General features: G+C 40.6%; 1 protein-coding gene across 1 annotated transcript; it reads right to left on the reverse strand.

The window, feature by feature from the left end:
• Positions 1-223: 223 nt before the first annotated feature.
• ODC1 (ornithine decarboxylase 1) lies at positions 224-11,037 on the reverse strand. Its single transcript, XM_033143097.1, has 11 exons — positions 10,790-11,037; positions 6,279-6,424; positions 5,979-6,152; positions 5,659-5,831; positions 5,274-5,408; positions 5,084-5,165; positions 4,755-4,838; positions 3,297-3,459; positions 2,501-2,613; positions 1,723-1,937; positions 224-701 (listed from the first exon to the last, which is right to left on the reverse strand). Exons 2-11 carry the CDS (start codon positions 6,378-6,380, stop codon positions 560-562), a joined length of 1,383 nt encoding a protein of 460 aa, XP_032998988.1. The 5' UTR covers positions 6,381-6,424; positions 10,790-11,037; the 3' UTR covers positions 224-559.
• Between the last annotated feature and the right edge of the window lie 846 nt (positions 11,038-11,883).

Raw genomic sequence — 11,883 nt, forward strand, 5'->3', positions numbered from 1 at the left:
AATCAAGTAGTAAAAAAAAAAATCAAAGGCAAAAAACAAAAGCAGCGCACAGTGACAGCCAGATTTAAGGGAACCACCTTAGTTGCTTTCTGAGAAGGCATAATTATGTAGAAATATCAAAAGAATATAAATATGTTCAAGCCCAGAGCTGGTGACAACACAAGATCTAAAAATCTATTCAGCCCAGGTTTTTGTTCATATATAGACAAAGAACAGCTAACCAGTTATTTCAATAGACTTTATTGTAAAACAGTCAGGTCACAATACTACGTCCAGACCATTCTGCCAGATATGCAAGCTACAATGCTTGACAGACAGAAAGGATCAGTTTTAGTAGTATACTTGAGAAGTGAATAAAAATCCATATAAAACAATATTCAAATAGTTTCCATAGGAACACAGATAAATGTGACCTCCCCGTCTCCTAGTTGTCTATTCAGTTACATTTACGCCACCCTAGCCATTCAAAAACATTTAAAAATTCTAGCAAGAATTAAGTTAATGGTCCCAAAAGCCCTAAAAATCCATTCCTAAACTTGCATGTTAGCCAAAACTGTATCTATACATTAATGCTAGCTGAAGCACAAGCTCCTGGATAGTGTTCAATCCCACTTTCCCAGGCACATGAGAGTGGCAAAGTGACATCTTGCTCTTCCACTTCAGCTTGAAAACCTTGCTCCTTTATCCGCTGCATCAATTGCCTAATAAGGGGGAGAGAGAGAAATAAGAGTGAGTAACCTAGATGACCTAGATAACCATGGCTATGTGTACCCTCTACTAATCTCTTGGTAAATTCTGCACCAAAAAGGATTGTAAACAGTACAAATCAGTGCTCTTCCTAGCTATGGGAAAGTGAAGAGCTATGCACCACAAACCTTATTTTGAAAATGCTCTGCCTTCTGAGTTTTAGCCAAGCCCTGCACTCACACCCTTGAGGATGTATTTTTAAGATTATGCTGAGATTCTCAAACAAGTGAATTCTGCACTCAATATGAATTTCTGCACTTGCATAGAATTGTGATGAAGTCATGATAAAGCAAACCTTCCAAACAGCAGCCCCCCCCCCCGAACTAGAAAAAACATGACAGCAAAATTAGCTGTCCAGTTCTCTCACAATGTTAAACTATTATTTATGCATGAGGGGTTTTGCTCCTTCCCTACTCCTGACTGCCATGTGTGGGAAGAAACAAACCTATCTTGTTTGTTTTGAGATATGAACCCTGGCTTGCATTTGATTTTCCTCTACAAACAGAAGTCAAGGTTTGTCCTTAGCTTACCCCTCATGCTATTTAGAAGACACAAACCACAAACCCACAGTCACAACTCGTAACAAACCAAACTGGCTTGTTCCCTCCCCAAGGCAGTCAAAAGTGGGGGGGGGGAATAATAATAATAATAATAATAATAATAATAATAATAATAATAATAATAATAATAATTTATACCCCACCCATCTGGCTGGGTTACCCCAGCCATGACTGTTAAAATGAACTATGGATTAAAACTGCATGCAAACCAGGCAACTGGCTAGTGAGGCAGGCTATTAAGTCAACCAAAGAATCTCAATGTGTTCTGTGTACTCACGGTGGATTATTAGCCCCAGTCTATTTATATTCCATCCTATCATAATAATCTACATAACCTTTTTCAAACAAGAGTTTACTCACACTTTACTTAAGTCAAATTTAAGAGCGTACTTTCATTAAAAGCAGAACTACTAACCATGCTGGTCTTGACATTACATAGTGTATTGTTGGCCTCTGGAATCCATTGAAAGTAGAAGCAGCTGCCACTGTGTAGGCACCCATGTTTTCAAACAACATCCAGTCCCCAACCTGCAACTCTGGCAAGCCACAGCGCTCAACAATGCGATCTAGGCCATCACAGGTTGGTCCCCATATGCTGCAGGAATAGTACCTCTCATCTGGCTTAGGTCTCTAGACAGAATTTAAAATTTAAGTGGTTATTGCATACATACTGCGACAGCAGTCAACAATAATACAATAGTGAATAATATGGTATTTAGAATGTGCTCCATTATTACATAATGCCGAGATCAGTTAGAATAGGATTGCTCAAACTGTGGTTTGTGTCATCTGTGGATTTTCAGCTGAAGATGGGAGGTGGCACATCCATCACATTGAATAGTCATACTGATGTTTAAATTGTATTTTATTGCTTTTATTTCTTGTATCTTATTGCATCACAATTTGAATTCTGTGGAATTACAGCTTTTACAACAGGCAGAACAACTACTGAGATCCACCAAGACCCATAGCAATTTCCAAAAGGTCCTGGGGGATGTGGGGAGTCAGAGTCGCTAAGTTAGATCTACATTATACCAGTTCTGCAAGAACCCATGCCCTTTTGTTTTTCCTGTTTTAAGTATCTGGCATAGATAAATGACAAGTTACCTACAGCACAAATGGGCTTAATTATAACAGTATACTTTTATACAGAAATACATTATATAACAGAATATAAAATATACACATAGTACCTTTTGCAAAACTGGTTTGACATGTGCATGATCATACAGGATGCAGTTAAAAGAGCCATAAACCCCATCATTTACATAGTACATAAGAGTTTTGTCATTTGGTTCTTCTTCATCTATTGGGGGAGAGGGGGGGGGGAGAATATTAGAATAGAGCAATTGGCTAGATATTGAAAAGACAGTTCACAATTTTGTCATGCTTTGCCATTACCAAGGAACAGAAACCTGAGACAGTGCTGTGCATGGTTATTGTCATCAGGAAAAAATGCCCACCTAGCCTCTGCTGTTGAAATTCTTATGAAGAAAACAAAACACTAACTTTCACTCCAACAATGGGTGGCCCAGCCCCATCTAAGGAACTCTCCTCTGTTCCCACCATCAATTATGAGTATTTGCAAAACTAACGGAAAGACTTCAAGATAAATACAATAGAGATTTTAAGAAGGACTGGGAACCATTTATGTTATATGTAAAGAAATGGACTCACTTGCAGGGTTTGATTTAACACTTACAATTTACAAAATAAACATATAAATAGAAACAAGATGTTAAAATGATGAGTGAAGAATAATAAGAATTAACCAATAAGCAGGATGAGATAATATGCCAAAAAAACAGAAAAGGAAGTTGAGGGAAGTCACGGGGGGGGGGGGGGAGCAGATGATTTATAATGTATTTTTTTAAAATAATGATTGTGATGATAAAATTGTAAAAATCAATTTTAAAAAAATCAATTATGAGTACCAATATTTGGCCTGTTAACATGTAAGGTCCAGGATGTGATTTAAGTATTACATACCATCTGATCCGGTGTGTTCTTTTATTACTACTTTCTTTGCAATGATATTAACAGCAAGCGTAAAAGCTGATGCAACATAGTATCTGCCAGGCTCTGCAATAATTCTCACTCCAGAATCAGAAGGAAAATACTTGTCCAAGGCAGGATTGATTACGTTAGTTATCTTTTTAAAGAGAGAGAGAGAAATGGGTTTAATAGAGTTGTTAAGCAACATGGATATCCAATAAACAATTAGCTTGCACTACATTCTCAATGCAAGAGATTGATGGATTGAAATCCAGCAACTATTGGCTCTTTGCTGAATTATCTACTAAAAACTTGGATATGATTTAGAACAGAAATATAGAACTTCCACACTAGGGAAAAGAGGTTGCTTTGAATTTGATAAACCATTCACAACAGTGCTCTAAACAAAGTTATGACTTGAAAATCAGTTCATGATTTCCCAAGCAATCTCAACCCGATTTAAAGCCAACAGAAAGTTTTTTTGAATTTTCAGCTACTGGTATGTACATTCTGGATTGCTCAAATGAACTAGATTGTGAAGGGCTGACTTTGGCTGCAAACTAAACTCCCTTTGCACTGTTGGGGGGTGAGAATGGGACAGAGATGTCCACTCTGTTATCCCATCCCTCCATTCCATTGTTATCCCATCCCTCCATTCACCCTGCCCACTTCAGCTACTGTTAACTCATTCTAGAGTGTGTATTCACTTATAGTAGCTGTCTAATTTAAGACTGAAGGTTCAATGTTTTGCAGCGAAAAGCAGAACTGAAACAGCCATATATGGAAGAGTTCCTGTAAGCATTTTTTTCAAGCTGGCCGTATTGCCACTTTAGCAGTATGGAGGCTATGCAACATAGCAAGTAAATTTCTACTATGCTGTAAAATGTATCACAGTATAGCCCTGAAATTGATGTTGCTGTATAGCAAAGTATTTCAACTTGAAAATCACGATGCAGATTTCTCTTCCACAGAGGCAAGTTAAAAGTTATTCGTGTAGGTAAAGCTATTACTTAGTACAAGTTGTTTTAAACTTGTATACTGCCTATAAGCTACGCCGATTAAGCAGTATAAGTAATGAAGTAAATATATATATTAGAAATAATTGAACTGGTGGCTTCACTCTAAGCAATACTCTTAAATTTAGGCTGAAAACCCTTTTTTCTCACAGGCATATTTGCAAACTGGAGAAGCTGTCATGGGCATCACACATGCCTCAACCTGGCCACAATAGAAGGCCTCTTTCAAGTCTCGTTTCAGTGGGAGAAGGAAACCTGCAGCCGCCATAGACACGTGCTTGTTCGTACTTAAAGAAACTTATACAAACATCTTTTGCCTATAATAGTGAATCCCCTCCATGTCAATTGGAAGCAGATGCTGGGAGTTGTTTAATAAGATCTGGGGAGCAAAGTTTGAAGAATGCTCTTCACAAACAAAGCACTTAAGGTTATGTACCTCTTCAAACTTAAGTTTCACATCTTCGGAGCCAGGGAAACCACCACCAATATCAAGCAGGTACATGTTGAAACCAAGCTCAACCTAAAAGGCAGAAATATTGAAATGTGATTCAAATCATGCTTTTATTAGTAGTATTGATCAGTTTCACATCTGTGAACTAATGAAGCAAACAAGAATTTTAACTAATCTGAATTAGCATCTTAGACCAACAGCACAAAAATGCAGGTTTCCCAACTTTAAATATTTTGTATTTCAGACACATTCTGGCAATCTCGCAGTAATACGACTAGTTAGTGCTATAGGAAATACTCTTAAAATGTACTTACTCCCATATCAAAGACACAACGGGCATCAGAAATAGCTTGCACAAACGTCTCAGGATCTGTACAGCCACTTCCAACATGGAAACTAGAAAAGATGGGTTGAGTTAGTGGGAGTTTTGCCCATCCTTCTTAACAAAAGCAGAATTTTTAAGTAGCAAGTGTGCAATTTCTTCCACACAACCCTGCTACTCACCTCACTCCAATTATGTCGATATCAAGTTCTTTTGCTCGTTCAAGCAGCAACCTGCTGGTTTTTAGTGTAGCTCCAAACTTAACACTTAGGCGACAAACTGCCTTTGAATCATCTGTTGCAATGCGCAAGACCAGCCTAGAAAATATTTTAGAACATATAAGCACATGCACATGTATTTCAGAACACACATTTGTAGTTGCTTTGAGGAGAAGTAGCTTAGTGGTGGTGGTGGGGAGCTACCTTTATTCTGTCAAAAACAGCAATGCCACCTGTTTTTTTGCACAGATCTGCCTAAATGTTCAACATCTTTTATCTGGGAACTGACATTTACCTAGAGAGAACATACAGGTAGATTGTACTAAAATAAATTGTAAATGTTTCTTACTTTGCTTTTGGATGGGCTCTTGCAACTTTCATCAGCTCAACTTCACTATCAAATGTCATCATCTGCACACCATTGTTTGCAGCATGCTTAATTTGAGAGACTTGCTTGCATGGATTTGCATATATTATACGCTCTGGAGGCACACCAGCACTCTGGACCAGCTGTATTTCAGTCTGGGGGAAAAAATCCTCTTTTTTTAGTTTGCACATTAGTTACTAGAAATGGTTTCTCTAGAAATAAGACAATTTAAATCAAAGGCAGACATGTTTTAATTTCTAATACACGGTATTTAATCAAAACATTTAAAAGCAGTCACTTACTTTACTGGCACAATCAAATCCTGCCCCAAGAGCAGCCAGAGTTTTCACTAGAGCTATGCTATCATTACATTTGACGGCATAGAAAGGAGATACCCTAGGGAGGGCCTTGTACCACCGCAAATGTTTTTTGAGAACATCCCCAAGGTCAGCAACATAGAATGCATCTTTATCATCCTGGGAACAAAGAAAACATTCATCTGTCAATATGCAGTTGCCTACTAGTGTATATTACAATAGCAACAATACTAAGTTTAGTAAAAAACATTTTTAAAAAATATTCAACCTATCTACCATACTCACCGAGGAAGAAACTTCATTTATTTTTTGGTCTAGGATATCCTTTGCAGTAAAGCCTTCGTCAAGGAAAGAAAAATTGAATTCCTCACCACTGAAGTCATTCATCTTGCTTGATGTTGTTATACCACCAAAGTGATTTTCAGTGAAAACTGTAAAGACATAGGAGTTTATTAGTTTTCCCACCCGTCATAGTGAGACAAGGGGAATGGAAAATACAGCAACTTAAAAAGCAATCTCTCACAGTTCAAGGTGCAATTTTGAAGGCAACTACCATATTTTTCCGTGTATAAGACTAGATTTTTCCTTTAAAAAATGTCAAAAATTAGGGGGCATCTTATACTCTGGGACATCTCCCCCCATTTTCTTAAATCTGAGTCCCCCAAAATAGATGGGGGTGTCTTATAGATGGGGGTGTCTTACAGATGGAAAAATACGGTGCTTTTAGTTGTGCTCCAAGGAAATCTCTCCAGGAAAGCAAGATACAGGGAAGTAACCTTTATGCTCCTAAGCAAATTTCAGAACATGAACTGTTCTGGATTATAAAAGGCTTTTAGGCATCAATATTTATGCCAAAATGTGTCTTTTAAAGCAATTGGACCTAGGAGCTTCCCAAGTAAACCAGTACCAAAAGACAAACAAACTTTCTTGCAATGAACTAAACATTGAGATTAGAAGAGGCAAACAATAGGAAGACAGAGCTTCCTGTGTTTGTTTCTGTTTTACAGTGGTGCCCCGCTAGACGAAAATAATTCGTTCTGCGAAAATTTTCGTCTAGCGGGTTTTTCGTCTTGCGGAGCGGCAATGACAGCCGCGCTCCGCAAAACGGAAAAAAAAAAGACGAAAATTTTTCGTCTTGCGAGGCAGCCCCATAGACTTTTTCGTCTTGCGGGGCAGCCTTCCGCTAGACGAATGCCTTCGTCTAGCGAGTTTTTCGTCTTGCGAGGCATTCGTCTAGCGGGGTACCACTGTACTCAAAAAAGAAGTCTGTCTACAGGTGCATGTAGTTGCTACAATTTAAGTGTCCTTATTCTTCCACAGCTTTCCAAAAACTCAAGTTCTCCATGGAGTTTAATTAAGCTACTACAAAAAGCCAAATGAGTGGTCACACTTGAGAATTTCATGTAGTATTGCTTTGACTCAACTAAAAGGGGGAGCCTAGAGTATGGAAAAACGTAAGTGTTTGTGAGGAATTGCAAATACAACTGCCAAATACAGTGGTACCTCGGGTTACAGATGCTTTAGGTTACAGACTCCGCTAACCCAGAAATAGTACCTCAGGTTAAGAACTTTGCTTCAGGATGAGAACAGAAATCGCACGACGGCAGCGCAGCAGTAGCAGCAGGAGGCCCCATTAGCTAAAGTGGTACCTCAGGTTAAGAACAGTTTCAGGTTAAGAAAGGACCTCCAGAATGAATTAAGTTCTTAACCCGAGGTACCACTGTACACAGTCCATGCTAGTCACTCAAGAATGAGTTTAAATATACTCCTGGCAGGAGCCCAGACAAGGGGGGGGGACTGGTTGGCAGAAAAATGGAGAGAAGGCACTCTGCAGTAGCTGGTAGCTACAGATTGAGGGTCAAGAACTAGCAGCTGTGTGCACAAAATCTGTATACCATTAGAGAAAACAGCCTGTTTCTTTGCGCTAATATCACTACAGATTTAAGGCTGAAATCCTTGGAGTAAAGTTTCATCAATGACAGTGGGAACATGCTGCCTATACTGTAATTCTGCTGTCACTCCAAGTGAATAACAGCACACATTTTCACACAACTTAGTGATAAAAAGCTGAATTATGGCTTTAAACAGCTTGACCCACTCTGGTTTGGCTTTATGCCAGACTCCTGCATGAATGCCTGGAGGGCATAATGTCAAAACATTCCTGCCACCTCCAGGCACTTAACAGTAAAACAATTGGCAGATGTAGAGATCCTAGGGGAATGAATGGCATAATTGGGGACAAGGCAGCTAATGCAACATAGAAACAATCTGCTGTTGTGCTAGCACAATCTCTGCAGTTCTGCAGTCCAACTTGCTTCAAAGACAGACAAGAAACAATTTGTGCTTGAATTCACTGGCACATTCCACCATGCCTTTTGTAAACAGCCACAGGAAATAGAGAACAATGATGTAAAAGTTTTAGAGACTTAACAAATATAAAATTCACAAGGTGATACCAATTTTTATATTTAATAAACATTTAATATGCATTGATTTTAATTATGTAATTAATAATCTTTTATTCTTTCATTATAAGTTGCTTAGGGAGGATCTATGATTCTGAAAAACAGCATAAAAATAATTTAAACAGAGCAAAGTGTACAGGCCTGAAATTTAACTCAAATTTCAATTTATTATCAAGGAACAACAAGATGGATGCCATTAAAATGACTAATTGTGTTTGAATTCCTAATTTGCATTCAGTTCAGTCTACTTTCCATCTCTGAAATCACCATTAAAAGATTGGGAGGGAAAGAATAAATGAGAAAATGTCTGAGATGTCACTAATGTGGTACGTTACAGCCTGCACAAATGATTTTAGAACACAAGATTCTAAAATACACACACCATGCTTTTCCAATGTTTGACCCATATTTTGAAAGTGTATCTTAGCAACGAACTAAGTATATTGAAAAGCAGTAATTTCACCGAAGAAGCAAGGTAAGCAATTTTTTTTAGCATGTCCCTACTGGCTCAATCTTTTTATGCCTATTCATCAATTATACAGTATCTTTTATAGCCTTATGCTTATATGCTCCACTAATAACGTTGAACCTTGGGCATAACTGGAAGCTATTTCACTAATACTGTACCAATGGCCTTCCAATTGTTATAACAATAGAATTTGAACTCTCAAATTCCTATGGTGGGCAAACCCATAGTAAACTGAACGTATCTTTTTGCTATAGATCCTGCTTAAGAAATATAAATCAACAGAAATTCAGGAGTGCACGTTCACATGCCACTTCAAATTCCACAGAAGCAAACCCTGTGCATAAAACTTTCCAAATAAATCCATACATCATTTTATGGATAATTCTTCAAAGTAACCCATACACAATAGTATCATTTATACTTGTTCAACAGCTTTAAGTAACCATACACATTTTAGTTTAATCACTAACTGTTCCTAGGATTGTAGCAATCACCATTTACCACTATCAAGATGGCAATGAGTCCCTTCTTTGGAACAGAGGAGGGAGGCCAGCCCATATTGGCTCACATTTGAAAAATGTTGCTTACTCTTAAGCACTAGACATAACAAGCCATCTCCTTTCCAGCACTCAACTTCAGCTGTACACCCAGCAGACAATTCATCTAACCCAAGCAGCTCCTCCTCCCTCTTGCCTTAAACATATGTCTAACTGTCACCACTTTGCCAGACCTCCTAGCAAATTCTGTTGAGGAAGGTCAGGCTTTGTCTTTTGTATGTGTGGCCGCCAAGAATGACTAAACGCTACCTCTCTCCTCCTTCCCTAACTGATAAGATAACTGTGCCAGGGTGAAGCACACCAGCTCCAACATGTGAAGGGGGTGGAGTAGAGAGATCAAGAAGAATAGAGCCGCATCTGCAGTCGCCCTTTATACTGCAGGGGGGTGGGGTGGGGAGGGAGAGGGAGAGAATGAGAATGGGTTGGCCCAAGTCTGGGACTCTGTAACCCAGTTCAAACTGACTTCTTGAGACCATGCCATTATTAATGCTAGCTTTCAGGACAGAAACCTGCAACAAACCAGCTTCTCAACTTCCATCCCAGACCCCACCTGAACGGTAGCTGCTCAAGCTAGCACCTACCTACCCTACCCCATTATTATTTCCATTTCCGAAGGTTTCTCCCACCCCACCCCACCCCTCATTATCCCCACTACCCCCTCGTACCAGTGTTTAACTATCTACTGCAGTGAGACCGAAGAGGAAAAAGCACTGCAGTATTTCCTCTCTCCCTCCTTACCCGGCACAAATAAGGAATAAAAGCCCGCAGTTCCGTATACACACCGTCTCCCCACAAGGCCAACCTCGGAATGGTAGTTACCCTACCAGGAATAAATAGTAAGTCATCCTCTTTACCGCAACGACAATCAAGGATACTAGGGAGATTGGGGGGGGGGGGAGAGGAAGAGACACGCAAAAAGGGAGGCCGTTTAAAGTGGAACTTCCAATACATGACTAATCTCACGGGGGGGGGCAAGTTAAAAAAAATATGTTTGGGATGTGAGAGAAATACTTTTAAGGCCAGCTTAGAATCTCAACAGGACGAATCTGCTAATAAAGTTAATTAGGAGACGGCCATTATGTATGGGGGGCGCGGAATTGGGGGACCATAAACAATCGTTCTTAAATGTGCGGGCGAGCAAGTATTAAGCCCCATAACGAATACTAATAATAATAAGCCCCACGCGGACCCCACCTTCCTCCGCGCACCCCCGCCATCCACAAGGCGGCCCGGCCTGCTCGGCGGCTGCTCTTCCGCCCACCCCACCATCCACGTGGCCGGCTTGCCTGCTTAGGCCGGCCTTACCTCAGACTGCGGCGGTGGCGGCTTCTTGTTCTTCAGCAGCAGCAGCCTCTCCTACCCTGCGCGGCAGCCGGTGTTGGGGGGACGACGACGGGCGGGTCGTGTGTACCCAGTCGCACCCTGCGGGACTTGGGGAAAGAACCGGCCGCTGTCGAGGAGAGAAGGAGCCGGAGCCCGCTCGCCCGCCGCGCAGGATAGCTGCTGCTGCTGCTGCTTCTGTGGCCGCCTCACTGACAAAGCCCCGCCAGCCCCGCAGAGCCTGTATTTATAGGCCCGGCGGTGTCGCCATGACGACGCACCAGCTCAAACCAGCCGCGTTCGGCTGCGACCGGGCCAAAGGCATTCGCCAACCGCTATTATGACGTCAGGCAAGAGGTGGCGAAGGCGAGCGTGGCATGCCAGGATACATGCGGCCGTCATCCCCGTCCATCTTCAAGGGGGAGGGTGGGAGAGGGAAGCTTCACTTCCACGTTCACATTCTAATCCTCCATATGCGGTGCAAGAGTAGTGGGAAGATCAATATATAAGGATCAGTGTAGACAATTAAATTAATGTATTAAAGAAATGCTAATAATATTTTTCCACATACACGCACTTTATGTTTCATTTATAGCCTACTTTTGTTACTGCAAGCCGCCCCCTGGGAGCTGTGTAAAGGAGGGCAGTCGAAATCTTTTAAATACAGTGCTGTCGATAAAATAAGGAAAGGCACTTAGTGCTTTGAAATACAGTAGTCATTTCTTGGGCCCTTAAGTTCATCCTGGGTAAGTAGTGTCCAGCTGGCAACATGATTGAAGCAACACATCACTTCTTACTTGGGATTCTATTTGTAAGAGAGACAGGGGGGGGGGGAGAGCAGTTACAAAGGAAAAAGAAAACGGACAAAAATGTGCTTGGGTAGAAAAGGGGACTTGGCTGGATAAAGGCAGAACAGGCAGAAATTTGACTGGTACAATGGTCCCTGCTGCCATATGTAATTGGCTGGGCTGTATGTGTTGCATTTTCTGACTAACACAATACACAACCTAGAACAGCACAGAAGCCCGCCTCCTTCCCCAAATTTAAAGCCTATATAGTTTTTTGGGGGGAAAATATAT

This window comes from Lacerta agilis, chromosome 3 (assembly GCF_009819535.1).
Source record: "Lacerta agilis isolate rLacAgi1 chromosome 3, rLacAgi1.pri, whole genome shotgun sequence".
Taxonomy (NCBI): domain Eukaryota; kingdom Metazoa; phylum Chordata; class Lepidosauria; order Squamata; family Lacertidae; genus Lacerta; species Lacerta agilis.

What these genes read in the sequence shown, in the direction of transcription:
- ODC1 (XM_033143097.1), bottom strand. Translation starts at nt 6,380, where the DNA reads ATGAATGACTTCAGTGGTGAGGAATTCAATTTTTCTTTCCTTGACGAA. An exon ending in TAAATGAAGTTTCTTCCTCG is followed by an intron (nt 6,153 to 6,278) that starts GTGAGTATGGTA and finishes CTTTGTTCCCAG; the next exon opens with GATGATAAAGATGCATTCTA. An exon ending in TGAAACTTAAGTTTGAAGAG is followed by an intron (nt 3,460 to 4,754) that starts GTACATAACCTT and finishes CTCTTTAAAAAG; the next exon opens with ATAACTAACGTAATCAATCC.